The 12,900-nt window shown below is 38.6% G+C and overlaps 1 protein-coding gene and 1 long non-coding RNA gene across 11 annotated transcripts in view; one reads left to right on the top strand and one right to left on the bottom strand.

Annotated features, from left to right (window-relative positions):
* DMD (dystrophin) overlaps positions 1-12,900 on the bottom strand; it is a 1,009,769-nt gene that overhangs the window by 682,767 nt on the left and 314,102 nt on the right. For all 10 annotated transcript variants that reach the window (XM_081858834.1, XM_081858841.1, XM_081858836.1 and 7 more), the window contains exon 3: positions 2,257-2,349. In XM_081858834.1, the coding sequence (XP_081714960.1) occupies positions 2,257-2,349 (93 nt within the window). The remainder of the gene's footprint in view (positions 1-2,256; positions 2,350-12,900) is intronic.
* LOC309340268 overlaps positions 2,243-12,900 on the top strand; it is a 32,801-nt gene continuing 22,143 nt past the window's right edge. Inside the window, exon 1 of the long non-coding RNA XR_014155912.1 lies at positions 2,243-2,337. This is a non-coding gene — a long non-coding RNA (uncharacterized lncRNA). The remainder of the gene's footprint in view (positions 2,338-12,900) is intronic.

Raw genomic sequence — 12,900 nt, 5'->3', positions numbered from 1 at the left:
GTCTCACAGACACAAACAGCACAGAAGAGCCTAAAATACCAAAGAATGTCAATCCTTACTTCAGTAGTATATTTTTCTATGGCATTTTACAATGGCCCTACTGAATGAGGGTAACAGTGCGACAAATTCAGATTGTTTTAATTATAACAGATATTCTTTAGAAAAGGCCAGTTGAGGGCTGCTACCAGCATTAAACATACATGATATTCTCCAAGTATATATTTGAAGTTTGCCATATTAACAATATATGAGCATCCTTATGTGAAAAAAATGAACACAATAAAAATGGGTGATGGCTGAAAGAAAAGAGAGTGATAGATTACTAATAGTCCCAGTTAACCCTTTTATTGTAGACTCTGTCACAGTGTTAGTAATTTCACATTCACGACAAGATTTAAAATGTCAGGAGCTGTGACACTGCATAAAATATATATTTCTACAACTTTTATTATAAAATCTAGTTTTGAAATTTAGAGTTATAACCTTCAGCTACTATCCCTGCTTCATCTTTGATCTGAAATGGGGAAGAATGCCTTCCATCATTTTAACTGAAGGAAGCCTACAGTTAATGGCAATTATATTTTAATAACATTCTTGCCTAGCAAAACAAAACTTTTTTTTAAGTTTTCTGTGGGAAACATGCAAGCTTCCCACTATCTGTTCTCAGTCTGCTCAGGGAAAAAGAAGCAACTAGATTAAAAAAGAAGAAGTTATGTATAAAGATGCAGTGGACCATGCTGACAACTAACCTATTGATTTATAGATTTATACACCACACAACAAACAAATGACCCTATCCAAGCAAGTGCTTGTGTGAGGATGTTTGGTTGCACCAAGGAACTTTTCCTTCTGAGGAATTCCCCCCAACCCTCTAGGGCAGATTTAGACGGTGTGCAGGGGAAGTGCAGAGAGAGGAGAGAGAGGTGATGTTCCACTGTGCAAGCAGAAAGCATTGCACCAGCAGAGACTCAATGCATCTAGGCAGTGAATTTGACACATTCATAAAACAGCATGAAATACTTCATCAACTTCTGGACAGTGAAACACAACAACCAATGACTGAGCTGTACATCAGAAAAGGTCTATGTAAGCCGAAGAGTCTAAAAGAAAGTACTTATGGTGCTTGCTTAATAATATTAACAGGCAAGGAGCTCCACAGCTTAAACACAACACAGTAACTGTTACAGTGGTGCCCCGCAAGACGAATGCCTCGCAAGACGAAAAACTCGCTAGACGAAAGAGTTTTCCGTTTTTTGAGGTGCTTCGCAAGATGAATTTCCCTATGGGCTTGCTTTGCAAGACGAAACGTCTTGCGAGTTCTTGCGAGTTTGTTTCCTTTTTCTTAAAGCCGCTAAGCCGTTAATACCCGCTAAGCCGCTAATAGCCGTGCTTCTCAAGACGAAAAAACCGCAAGACGAAGAGACTCGCGGAACGGATTAATTTCATCTTGCGAGGCACTACTGTATATGTCTTGTAGAAGCAAAGCAAACATGATGTGGCACCCTTAAAAGTGTCTCTCAGGCTTATAATAGTGGTAATAGCTTCTAACTATTACTGTTGTGCCCCAGAGTGGCTAGGGCAACCCAGTCAGATGGGCAAGGTATAAATATCACCCTCATGCATTTATGTGTACAATTTGAATTACTAAGGAGGTAGAGAAATAGTTTGGAGACAGTCTAAGGCTTGAATTCAAAGCTGTGGTTCTTCCTAAGTGCTCCTTATTCAAATTTCTCCCCAGATCTTTGAGGGCTCAGTAATTTGAGGTTGTTTCTGACCTGCAACTGATATATTCAGAAACTTCCAGTACCCTATTTTGTTTCAAAACTATTTGCATGAACAAACACAGCTTGTTGCTGCTTTTGGTTAATTCACCATCTTCCCCTCCCATTTTTGTCTGGGTATTTGACTAGCAAGGTCTGGTGGGGGAGGGCAAATAAGAGTTGCTGTTTTAAGAAACTGTTCCCCACAAAACCCCAAATTCACTACTTTATATTGTACACAATACAGTCATACTACTTTATTAGGTGCTCAGCCTAACATGTTCCAGTCCTATGGTTCAATTCACGTTCTTATAATCAGTAAAAATTCAAAGTGCTTCATAAAGAGAAAATGGGATTTTCAAGGACCAGAGATCTATGAATATTAATTTCACAATATAATTCATGCACTCTAAGAGTCAAATCCAGTTACAACCATAGTGGGTATATCATAAATATGATTGCTGGACTACTTCTGGCTGAAAACATGTATACATACAAGCTTTTGGCCCGTAAGACCTTCCAGGAGCTCCAGGAGCCTTCGTCCATCTTGAAAATCATTGAAGAGATCTTCTATAGGGTATGTACCAAACTACAATAAAATAAAGTAAAGGTTGTTTTATAATGGAGCATTGTGAATTGCATGCTAAGCTTCTTAATATCCTATTTGTTGGTCAGAGGAAAAGCAAAAAAAGATAACCCTTTACAACCTAGGCATTCTTTTTAATTTGAAGATTCTTTTTTAATGAAATGTTTTATTTTGTTACTAAGAGTTTGTACAATCCAGAAAGCGGAGTCAGTTAATTTGAATGGGGTTGGGTGCAGTAAAAGCAGGAAGACTATAGAAGGCAATAACATTTATGTCCCACTCTTTATCCAATGAATTTGGAGTGGCTTGCTGAGGGCTCCCAGGCCTCCCATCCACCTCAGTAGTTGTACTTTATGTCTCTTCTGACCCTTCTCTAACTGAGAACTCTAATCTGTAATGATTACAGTAGTAAAGTCATGTTTTCAGCAGTGTCTTGGCTAGCTCTGAATATATCCTAATGGGGCCAGTTCCAGAGGAGACAAGGCCCAATACAAAGTCTTGCTTCCATTGTCTCTTTCACCATGGACATGTGCCGCAGGCCCCAGATATTTGTGTGCATGTGTGCGTTTTTCTTCAATAAAAAAAAAACATATCAAGTAGCAGCTATGAGGAAAAGAAGGTGGTTGCTGCAAACCAAACTCAGAGGTCACAGTAGAGAACAGGGAAGGCCTCAGCCATTTCTTTACTGAAATTAGGCACCCCTGAAGTAGCCTATCTGTAACAAAAACTGCTGTCATAGTTTTGCAACATGCACATGTATATAATATAATAAAGCTGTAGAAGTAGTCTTCTTCTTTCAGTCTTCCATTAAGACGTCTTATTTTTTTAAAAATAAAATGTATAATTAAAATTGATCCTAGACAAAACTACACAATAATATGGGAGGTTAACTACAGAGAGGAGATAAAAACACAGCATGGAAGTATCTTCAGCAAGACATTTTAATTACAAGTGTGTTACAAGTAAATCTTTAAAGAAATGATTTTGAGGAGATTGAAAGGCAACCTTCTATTAATCATCAACTAAATATTACATAAGGTTCCCTATGCTGCTGCCACACATTCTAACCTGAAGAAGAGCATGCCATTTGTCTGGCAGGGAGGTAATTAAGTCGCCTTTCTGAAACGGATTGAATGTCTTCAGTGGATCGACATTGCAATAAGTCTTTAGAAACAAAGGATTTGGAAGAGACGGCAAAGAAATATGTTGCATTTCCAAGGTCACTGGAGAAGTGTGCGTTAAGAAGTGAGAAGCTTTTGGAAGAACAAACTAATATATTGAAATGCATTTTGAACTCCTGATGCGTACAATAACAATATCACCTTTATTTGCAATTGCCTTCAAAAAGATAGACAGAATTATATTTTTCATTCTGTTCTTGGTAAAATAAATATTCAGTTTAATTTAGCATTTAAAATGTTGGTTAAATGATATATATGACACTTTAAAATCGGCTATAACAGCAATGATATTTTATGCTTCCATATGAAAGTTTCTGAAACCTCCCTACAGTCTGCACCCCTCCCAGTCTGGTTGTGATTTTCTTTGATTTTCTACCTTAATATGCTAGGTAGGGTGATTAGTTCAGAAGAGGGCACTTTGCAGAGAAGCCCTTAGGACCTTGCCATATCCTAATGATCTCAAGAACAACCCTCCAGAGCTTAGAGCAGAGCTTTCCAAACTGTGTGTCACGACACTGTAGCGTCTTGGCTGCAGTGTGTAGGTGTGTTGTGCGAACCTCTGGCTTAGAGCCTTATTCAGCTCTGAAGTATGTGTATACATAAAGGAGCGTCTCCACCCCCATCGTTCAGCCTGGACACTGATCCAGCTCTGAGGGCCGCCTTGTGGTTCGCTCGTTGCGAGAAGTTACAGGGAACCAGACAGAGGGCCTTCTTGGTAGTCGCATCCGCCCTGTGGAACATCCTCCCTTTAGATGTCAACAAAATAGACTTATCTGACTTTTAGAAGACATCTGAAGGCAGCGCTGTACGAAGAAGTTTGTCATGTCTGAGGTTTTTTGTGCTTTAATATTTTGTTGGAAGCCACCCAGAGTGGCTGGGGCAACCCAGTTAGATGGGCAGCATATAAATAATAAAATTGTTGTTACTTTGTTTCAGAGAGCTCCAAACTATGCTCCAAAAGTGAATTGGTATAATGGAATTATTTGTGTTGGTTCTGCCATCATAAATAATGCCAGAGATGAACTCAAACAGGTCCAGCAAATTTGGTTCTGAATTTAGAAAACTACCTCCTACTGAGTCAGACCAGTGATCTACTCCTCCACGTCTTTCCCAGCCTTGCACTAGAAATCCTTTACCTAGTGGTTCCAGGAATTGAACCTGGAAGCTTTCAAATGCAAAGCACATAATGCCTACTATATCTCTTCCTGCGCAAACATGCGCTGGAGTATGGAGAAAGCTAGAGAGTTCCAGAAAGACATCTACTTCTGCTTCATTGACTATGCAAAAGCCTTTGACTGTGTCGACCACAGCAAACTATGGCAAGTTTTTAAAGAAATGGGAGTGCCTGATCAACTCATCTGTCTCCTGAGAAATCTCTATGTGGGACAAGAAGCTACAGTTAGAACTGGATATGGAGCAACTGATTGGTTCAAAACTGGGAAAGGAGTACGGCAAGGCTGTAATATTGTCTCCCTGCTTATTTAACTTATATGCAGAATTCATCATGCGAAAGGCTGGGCTGGATGAATCCCAAGCCGGAATTAAGATTGCTGGAAGAAATATCAACAACCTCAGATATACAGATGACACAACCTTGATGGCAGAAAGTGAGGAGGAATTAAAGAACCTTTTAATGAGGGTGAAAGAGGAGAGTGCAAAATATGGTCTGAAGCTCAACATCAAAAAAACGAAGATTGTGGCCACTGGACCCATCACCTCCTGGCAAATAGAAGGGGAAGAAATGGATGCAGTGAGAGATTTTACTTTCTTGGGCTCCATGATCACTGCAGATGGTGACAGCAGTCACGAAATTAAAAGACGCCTGCTCCTTGGGAGAAAGGCAATGGCAAACCTAGACAGCATCTTAAAAAGCAGAGACATCACCTTGCCAACAAAGGTCCGTATAGTTAAAGCTATGGTTTTCCCAGTAGTGATGTATGGAAGTGAGAGCTGGACCATAAAGAAGGCTGATCACCGAAGAATTTATACTTTTGAATTATGGTGCTGGAGGAGACTCTTGAGAGTCCCATGGACTGCAAGAAGATCAAACCTATCCATTCTGAAGGAAATTAGCCCTGAGTGCTCACTGGAAGGACAGATCATGAAGCTGAGGCTCCAATACTTTGGCCACCTCATGAGAAGAGAAGACTCCCTGGAAAAGACCCTGATGTTGGGAAAGATGGAGGGCACAAGGAGAAGGGGACGACAGAGGACGAGATGGTTGGACAGTGTTCTCGAAGCTACAAACATGAGTCTGACCAAACTGCGGGAGGCAGTGGAAGACAGAAGTGCCTGGCGTGCTCTGGTCCATGGGGTGACGAAGAGTTGGACACAACTAAACGACTAAACAACACATCTCCTCCTCTTTTTGTAGCATGTTTTCTTTTTGTAGCTTTCTTTTTGTAGCATGTTTTCAGCCTTGAATATAACATGACTTGGATAGTGGAAGTAGGAAACAATGCCAAATCAGACTAAGACAGACAGAGAAAGATTTAATGGTAAGGGGTAAGAGAAGACTCAAATGAAGGAAGAAATTGATGTGTGAAACACACTTACAAAGAACCTCAAATATATCAAGGAAAGCCTTTGAAATAAGTTCCTCTCTCCTGGCTCAAGCTCCTTGATTTAAAAGCGAACACAGGGGCTTCAGTATCCCACTGCAATAATGTAAACACTGCTGTGTAATACCATCTCCTTTCTACTGAATAAAGGTCAAATCACAGACACTTTTGTTGCTTTCACTGATGTGGCTGGTGGCTGCGATTACTAATCTTTACATGATAGAGGGGGTGGGTGGGAATTACCAAAAGGCTTTAAAAAGAAGAAAAAGGCAGCTGAAAAGATGCAACAAACAGGGGAGGTAAGATGTCAGATAGAGATTAAATTAAACCTTTCGCTCTTCTGCAGATTGAAGGAAATGTGAACTCTACCTAGAGAACCCAAAGGAAAATGTTTTAATTCACAAAGGAACTTGCCAATTCCCCACAAGGCAATAAATATGGCTTTTCCTAGCATTTCTAAGGTCAGGTCACACATAGATGCATAAAGTTAAAACCACTTCTTACTGCAAAAATTTTGGATTGAAAACCTTGTTAAAAAAAGATGTTCATATATAATGATAAGCCATAGTTCTTTGCTTAATAAATCATACTGTGTAAACAAACCATGGATAGCTTAATGTTACGTCCAAACGCAAGATCATAGTTTGTTTTGCCCAAACTTCACACTTGCTAGCTAGTCTTAAACCATGGTTTGTTGTTGGTTTATGGATCAGGGAGCAGAAAATCATGATCCTGGATTTGGACATCACACTAAACGATCATTTGTTTACCTGCTAACACCAGAGGAGCAGCAAAATAGGAATAATGGGGCAAATTATGGTTTATTAAGACTTAGCTTACTGTCACATGCAAATACTCAGATGCCTTCCCTCTTTCAAGTCTTTAATTCTCTTTCTCTGAATCTCCTCAGCGTTCCATCACTTAACTCAAAGAGAACTATTTAGGTCCCTACTGAAACTCCTACTTACAAAAAAGGGCTGTGCTTTGGACATCCAGCAGGAAGCTACACTTTACAAGGTTACGGACAGTTTTTTATCAGTTTTTATCGTGTCCATAGTAGAATCATAATAATAATAAAAAACCAAAAGTGACAGCATGCCTTAAATCTCTGGTACACACAAGCTCTGGAAGTAATTAACTTTCCTTCATTTTTGAGGACTCCTTCACACAGCCATTTTCCCATGGCACTATTCCATATTGAAGCGGTGCATGTGTGAGAGACACCACCACAACCATGTGAGTGAAGCCCACAGCATGGGTCTTCCTCATCTGGTTGCTATTCTTCCTTCCCAGTGGGATGTCAGACAGATGGGAAAGTCCCAGGTATTTACATAGATATGGGAGCTCATTCCATAGGCATGGAGCTACCATCTACCACAAATCACACCCGGTGTTGAAACCACCAAAAGCATCTCAGTGCAGGTGATGGGTAAAATCACAACACAGAAGGTATCGGTGAGATGTTACCTTCCTCTCTCTGCACTTCTATTATGTTGAGAGCTTAGCTAGAGGGTGTGTGTGTGTGTTTTTTAAGAAGATCTGAATTTAAAAAGGTTGATAGACTTTCAGCTAATCAAGCAGGCATTTTCATTAGGGGTTCATTGAAATTCATGCCTAGAACTTAAGAAGAACGTTACATTATGTTGAGCTGAACAGAGGTTTTCAGTCAGATTTAATAAAAAGGAGATTGCAGACATGTCTGTGGTATATGCTTTTGCCATATTACATTTATTACTTTCACCATATGATAATTTTTTTCTAATGGGGCGGGAATTGTTCACCACCACTGTCAAATAAATAGTGTTCTATTGAATAATTTAAAGGTTTTTTTTACTGTACATAAGAGAATTGGAAAGTTGCTGACATAATATATATTTCAGAAGACCTTTTACAGAAAGCTAGATTGCGATATAAATGCATTTTCTAAGTGTTTCTACTTTCCAGAAGTAACAGGGGCAAATAGCTAGTTCCAGAAAGTCACACTTACAATTTCGTCTACAATATTTTCAAAAAGCAGCTATTTATTTGTAACATATACTGTGGTATCTCGGGTTACATATGCTTCAGATTACATACGCTTCAGGTTAGAGACTCTGCTAACCCAGAAATAGTACCTCAGGTTAAAAACTTTGCTTCAGGATGAAAACAAAAATTGTGCTCTGACGGTGCGGCAGCAGCAGGAGGCCCCATTAGCTAAAGTGGTGCTTCAGGTTAAGAACAGTTTCAGGTTAAGAACAGACCTCCGGAACGAATTAAGTACTTAACCCGAGGTACCACTGTACTATGAGAGAGATGACTTTGTTTTCCTGTATAAGCTCTTTTGACTTGAGTAACACTGTGAATGAATATTAATTTGCTGAAGATAGGACTTCTGGATTCCTTAGAGAATACATATTATCCCATTCGCACTAGTCCAATACTAAAAAATGTCCTCTGATAACTGTGTTTTATTTCCTGAGACAGACAGATGCCAGCAAAACGTATCAGTACATCTCCCTTAAAGGAGCTGAAGTGATAACCAACCTCTCTCTTTTGTGTAATGTTAGGTACTGTTGACTACACCTCTTTATGCTGTTAAAACATTCTAAAAACTCATATGCATTATAAGATAGTGGCATATGAAACATCTTTTTTCCTAAGCAATCAGGTTAAAGTCCCGTTATGCTAGTGGAAATCCTTGCATAGGTTTCTGCTTATGCAACTATTTAGCTGAATACAGACCAATATATTTATCTTCTCTCCTCCCATTTTTCAAAGTTGTTCTGAATATGTAAATGAATTATTTTCCTCCATAGTGGAATTAATTTTCTTGCCCTGAAATTAAAGCATAACTGGTCATGTTCATCTCAATGCCTGTTACTATTCAATTAAGCAGCTGAAGTTAAAAGGTTAAATTGATTCTGTTTAGTATAATTAAAAAAATTATTCAATCAAATGCATTCCTTTTAATTAGACAATCTATCTTAATAGCATATCTAATACCATTGTACTAGAATAAAATCTTATTACAAATGAGCTTTTCTAGTTTCAGTGTTTTCCATTTTTAATAAGAAGGAAATTAGATTAAGAGCAGACAACTTCTAAAACATGATATTGCTATCAGTTCAGCAGTCTTGATTATGGGGAATAGGCAAGAGCCTATCAACTAATGGGGGCAAGGGCAGGGACTGAAGAAAAGAATGTAAATGTCCCTTGATGGATGGAAGTCTGCAAAAATCTAGTCATGTACTTATACATATACCAGTAACACAACTCTGGATGAAAGGTTTACATGATTTCTTTTGATATAATTGTCATAGATGAAATTATTTGTTCTGGATTTCAGTCAGGCCGATCATATGACCATTATTGTACAGCATGATTAGATGACATCCTATTTCTACACATTGAATTGCTCTATAGTGAGTTGTTCTTATAAAAGTTATCCAGAGAGAGACGCTTAAAAAATAATAATGGCATGCTCAGTATGAGCTTTATATCAGAGGGTTGTTGGAAAATACGGACTATCAAAAATCTCTGAAAACAACAGAAGGAGTTTAAATGAGAAAATTACAGATCAAGAAATAGAGAGTGCCATCCAGGATATGAAGCTGGGAAAATCACCAGGACCAGATGGACTAACTGCGAGATATTATAAAGTATTGAAGGATTGGTTAATACAACCACTGAAAGAAGTCTGCAATCAAATTTTGGAGGGGAAAAAGGCTCCCGAATCGTGGAAGGAAGCATTCATCTCACTTATACCAAAGACAGAAACTGAGAAACATCAAGTTAAGAATTACCGCCCTATATCACTTTTGAATGTGGATTATAAAATTTTTGCAGACATTCTAGCAAAAAGATTCAAAAAAGTTTTGCTAGAGGAGATTCACAGGGACCAAACAGGCTTTCTACCAGGCAGGCAATTGTCAGACAATGTGAGGAATATTATAGATATTCTAGAACTTTTGGAAACTGATATAAATAGAAAAGCTGTTTTGATTTTTGTGGATGCAGAGAAAGCCTTTGACAATATTTGTTGGAGCTTTATGAAGAGGAATCTCCAAGGAATGGGGGTAGGCAAGAACTTTGAAAATGGTATAAGTGCAATTTATTCTGAGCAAAAGGCTAAACTTATTGTAAATGGTATGGTTATGGATGAAATTCCAATAGAGAAAGGGACACGACAGGGATGCCCAATTTCCCCTCTATTGTTTATATCGGTACTGGAGGTTTTCCTTAATATGATTAGAAGAGACCAGCTGGTTAAAGGTATACAGGTCGGAACTAAACATTATAAGCTAAGAGCATTTGCAGATGACTTAGTTTTGACATTACAACAGCCAGAAACTAGCACAAAAAGAGTTCTGGAACTTATTGAAATATTTGGTCAGGTAGCAGGTTTTAAATTGAATAAACACAAGACAAAGGTGTTGGAAAAAAATCTTACGGTGGGGGAAAAAGACAGTTTTCAAAGAGAAACTGGTTTGGAAATTACTAAAAAGGTAAAATATCTGGGGGTGAATTTAACATCTAAGAATGTGAACCTATTTAAAGATAACTATGAGAAATGCTGGGCTGAAGTGAAGAAAGATTTCGATATATGGTCAAGATTGAGACTTTCCTTGTTAGGCCGAATTGCTGTAATTAAGATGAATGTATTGCCGAGATTGTTGTTTTTGTTCCAGACATTGCAAATTTTAGATAAGATGGACTGTTTCAAGAAGTGGCAGAAAGATATATCTAAATTTGTCTGGCAGGGCAAAAAACCCAGAATTAAATTTAAGATTTTGACTGATGCAAAGGATAGAGGGGGCTTTGCCCTGCCGGACTTAAAACTTTATTATGAAGCAGCAGCTTTTTGCTGGCTGAAACCATGGCTACTTCTTGAGAATACAGACATTCTGGACTTGGAAGGTTATGATAATAGTTTTGGTTGGCATGCATATTTATGGTATGACAAGGTAAAGGTACATAGAAATTTTAAAAATCATATTATTAGGAAAGCATTGTATAATGTATGGAATCGATATAAAGATTTGTTTGAAAGTAAAACCCCCAGGTGGCTGTCACCAATGGAAGCTAAGGCGGTAAAAAGATTGAACATGGATACAGACTGGCCAAAATATTGTGAAATTATAGAATATGATGGTGAAAAGTTGAAACTACAGAGTTTTGAGAAATTGAAACCTAAAGTCCGAGATTGGTTACATTACTACCAGATTAATGAAACTTTTAAGCAGGACAGAAAACTAGGATTTCAGAAGGAGAGGTCAAAGTTAGAAACAGAATTGCTAGAACCCAATACTAAGAATTTGTCTAGAATGTATAATCTGCTGCTAAAATGGAACACACAAGATGAAACGGTTAAATCAGCCATGATTAAGTGGGCACAAGATATTGGTCATGATATTATGTTTGCTGACTGGGAGCAGTTATGGACCACAGGTATTAAATTTACGGCATGTAGTGCCCTGAAAGAGAACATAATGAAAATGATCTATAGGTGGTACATGACCCCAGTCAAGCTTGCAAAGATATATCATTTGCCCAATAACAATTGCTGGAAGTGTAATGAATGTGAAGGAACCTTTTATCACCTTTGGTGGACCTGCCCAAAGATTAAGGCCTACTGGGAAATGATCTATAATGAAATTAAGAAAATCCTTAAGTGGACATTTGTAAAGAAACCGGAGGCTTTTCTCCTGGGCATGGTCGGCCAATTGGTACCAAAGAAAGATAGGACCTTTTTTATGTACGCAACAACAGCAGCAAGAATCCTTTTGGCGAAGTATTGGAAGACTAAAGAATTACCTACTCTGGAAGAATGGCAGACCAAGGTGACTGAATTTATGGGACTGGCAGAGATGACCGGCAGAATCCGTGACCAGAGGAAAGAGACAGTGGAGGAGGACTGGAAAAAATTTAAAATCTATCTTAAAAATTGTTGTAAAATTTCGGAATGTTAAGATGTCAGGGGATTGGACACAAAGAATTACAGCTATAAATCGAAATTTATAAAGCAGAAACTCTTTTTAAAGAGAATTAAATATAAAAATGGGATGAAGAATTGCTAAAAATTTTGAAATTTGGATGCAGTGAAGGGGAGGTTTGGGGAAGTCGCATTATGTTTGTTTGTTTTTTGTTTATGTTGTAAAATCAATAAAAATTATTATAAAAAAAAAAAAAATTATATCAGAGGGTTGTTGTTTTTAAACAAAACTATTTGATTTGAGAAAGGCAGGGATCTAGGAGCTACTTAGTGTACCCGTGAGATTTTTTCTTTATGTTCCTTTGAGCGACAGACCTTTGGGCCATCTTACAAACTGATTGGGAAGCTCACCTCAGAATAAGATTAACAGTACAAATCCTGTATGTGCCTACTTAGGAGGAAGTATTGCAGAGTTCAGGTAGAATAACTTCCAAGGTAGCAGACTCCAAAGCTATTTGCCACAGAGGACAGGGAAAATGACAGATGCTTGAGAAACACATGTTCAAAGTTCTCATGGAACTAGTTAGATGGTTCTTTGGGTGTTGAACACGTGGATTTACCTGTGTAATACCCAGTGGCGTAGCGTGGGGGGTGCAGGGGGGGCCGGCCGCACCGGGCGCAACATCTGGGGTTAGGGCAAATCCATGGGTTAGGGGGCGCAAATCCACGGGTTAGGGGGCGCAAATTACTTGCCTTGCCCTGGGTGCTGACAACCCACGCTACGCCACTGGTAATACCATAGAGATTTAGCGCTGCAATTTCACACATCTTTACTCAGAAGCACGTCCACTGACTTCAATATGACTTAGTCCCTTTTGAAAGAGCAATCCTAAAAATAATC

The sequence above is a fragment of the Podarcis erhardii genome, assembly GCF_964252035.2.
Source record: "Podarcis erhardii genome assembly, chromosome: 4".
Classification (NCBI taxonomy): Eukaryota; Metazoa; Chordata; class Lepidosauria; order Squamata; family Lacertidae; genus Podarcis; species Podarcis erhardii.
This window is presented reverse-complemented; position numbering and strand designations above follow the sequence as displayed.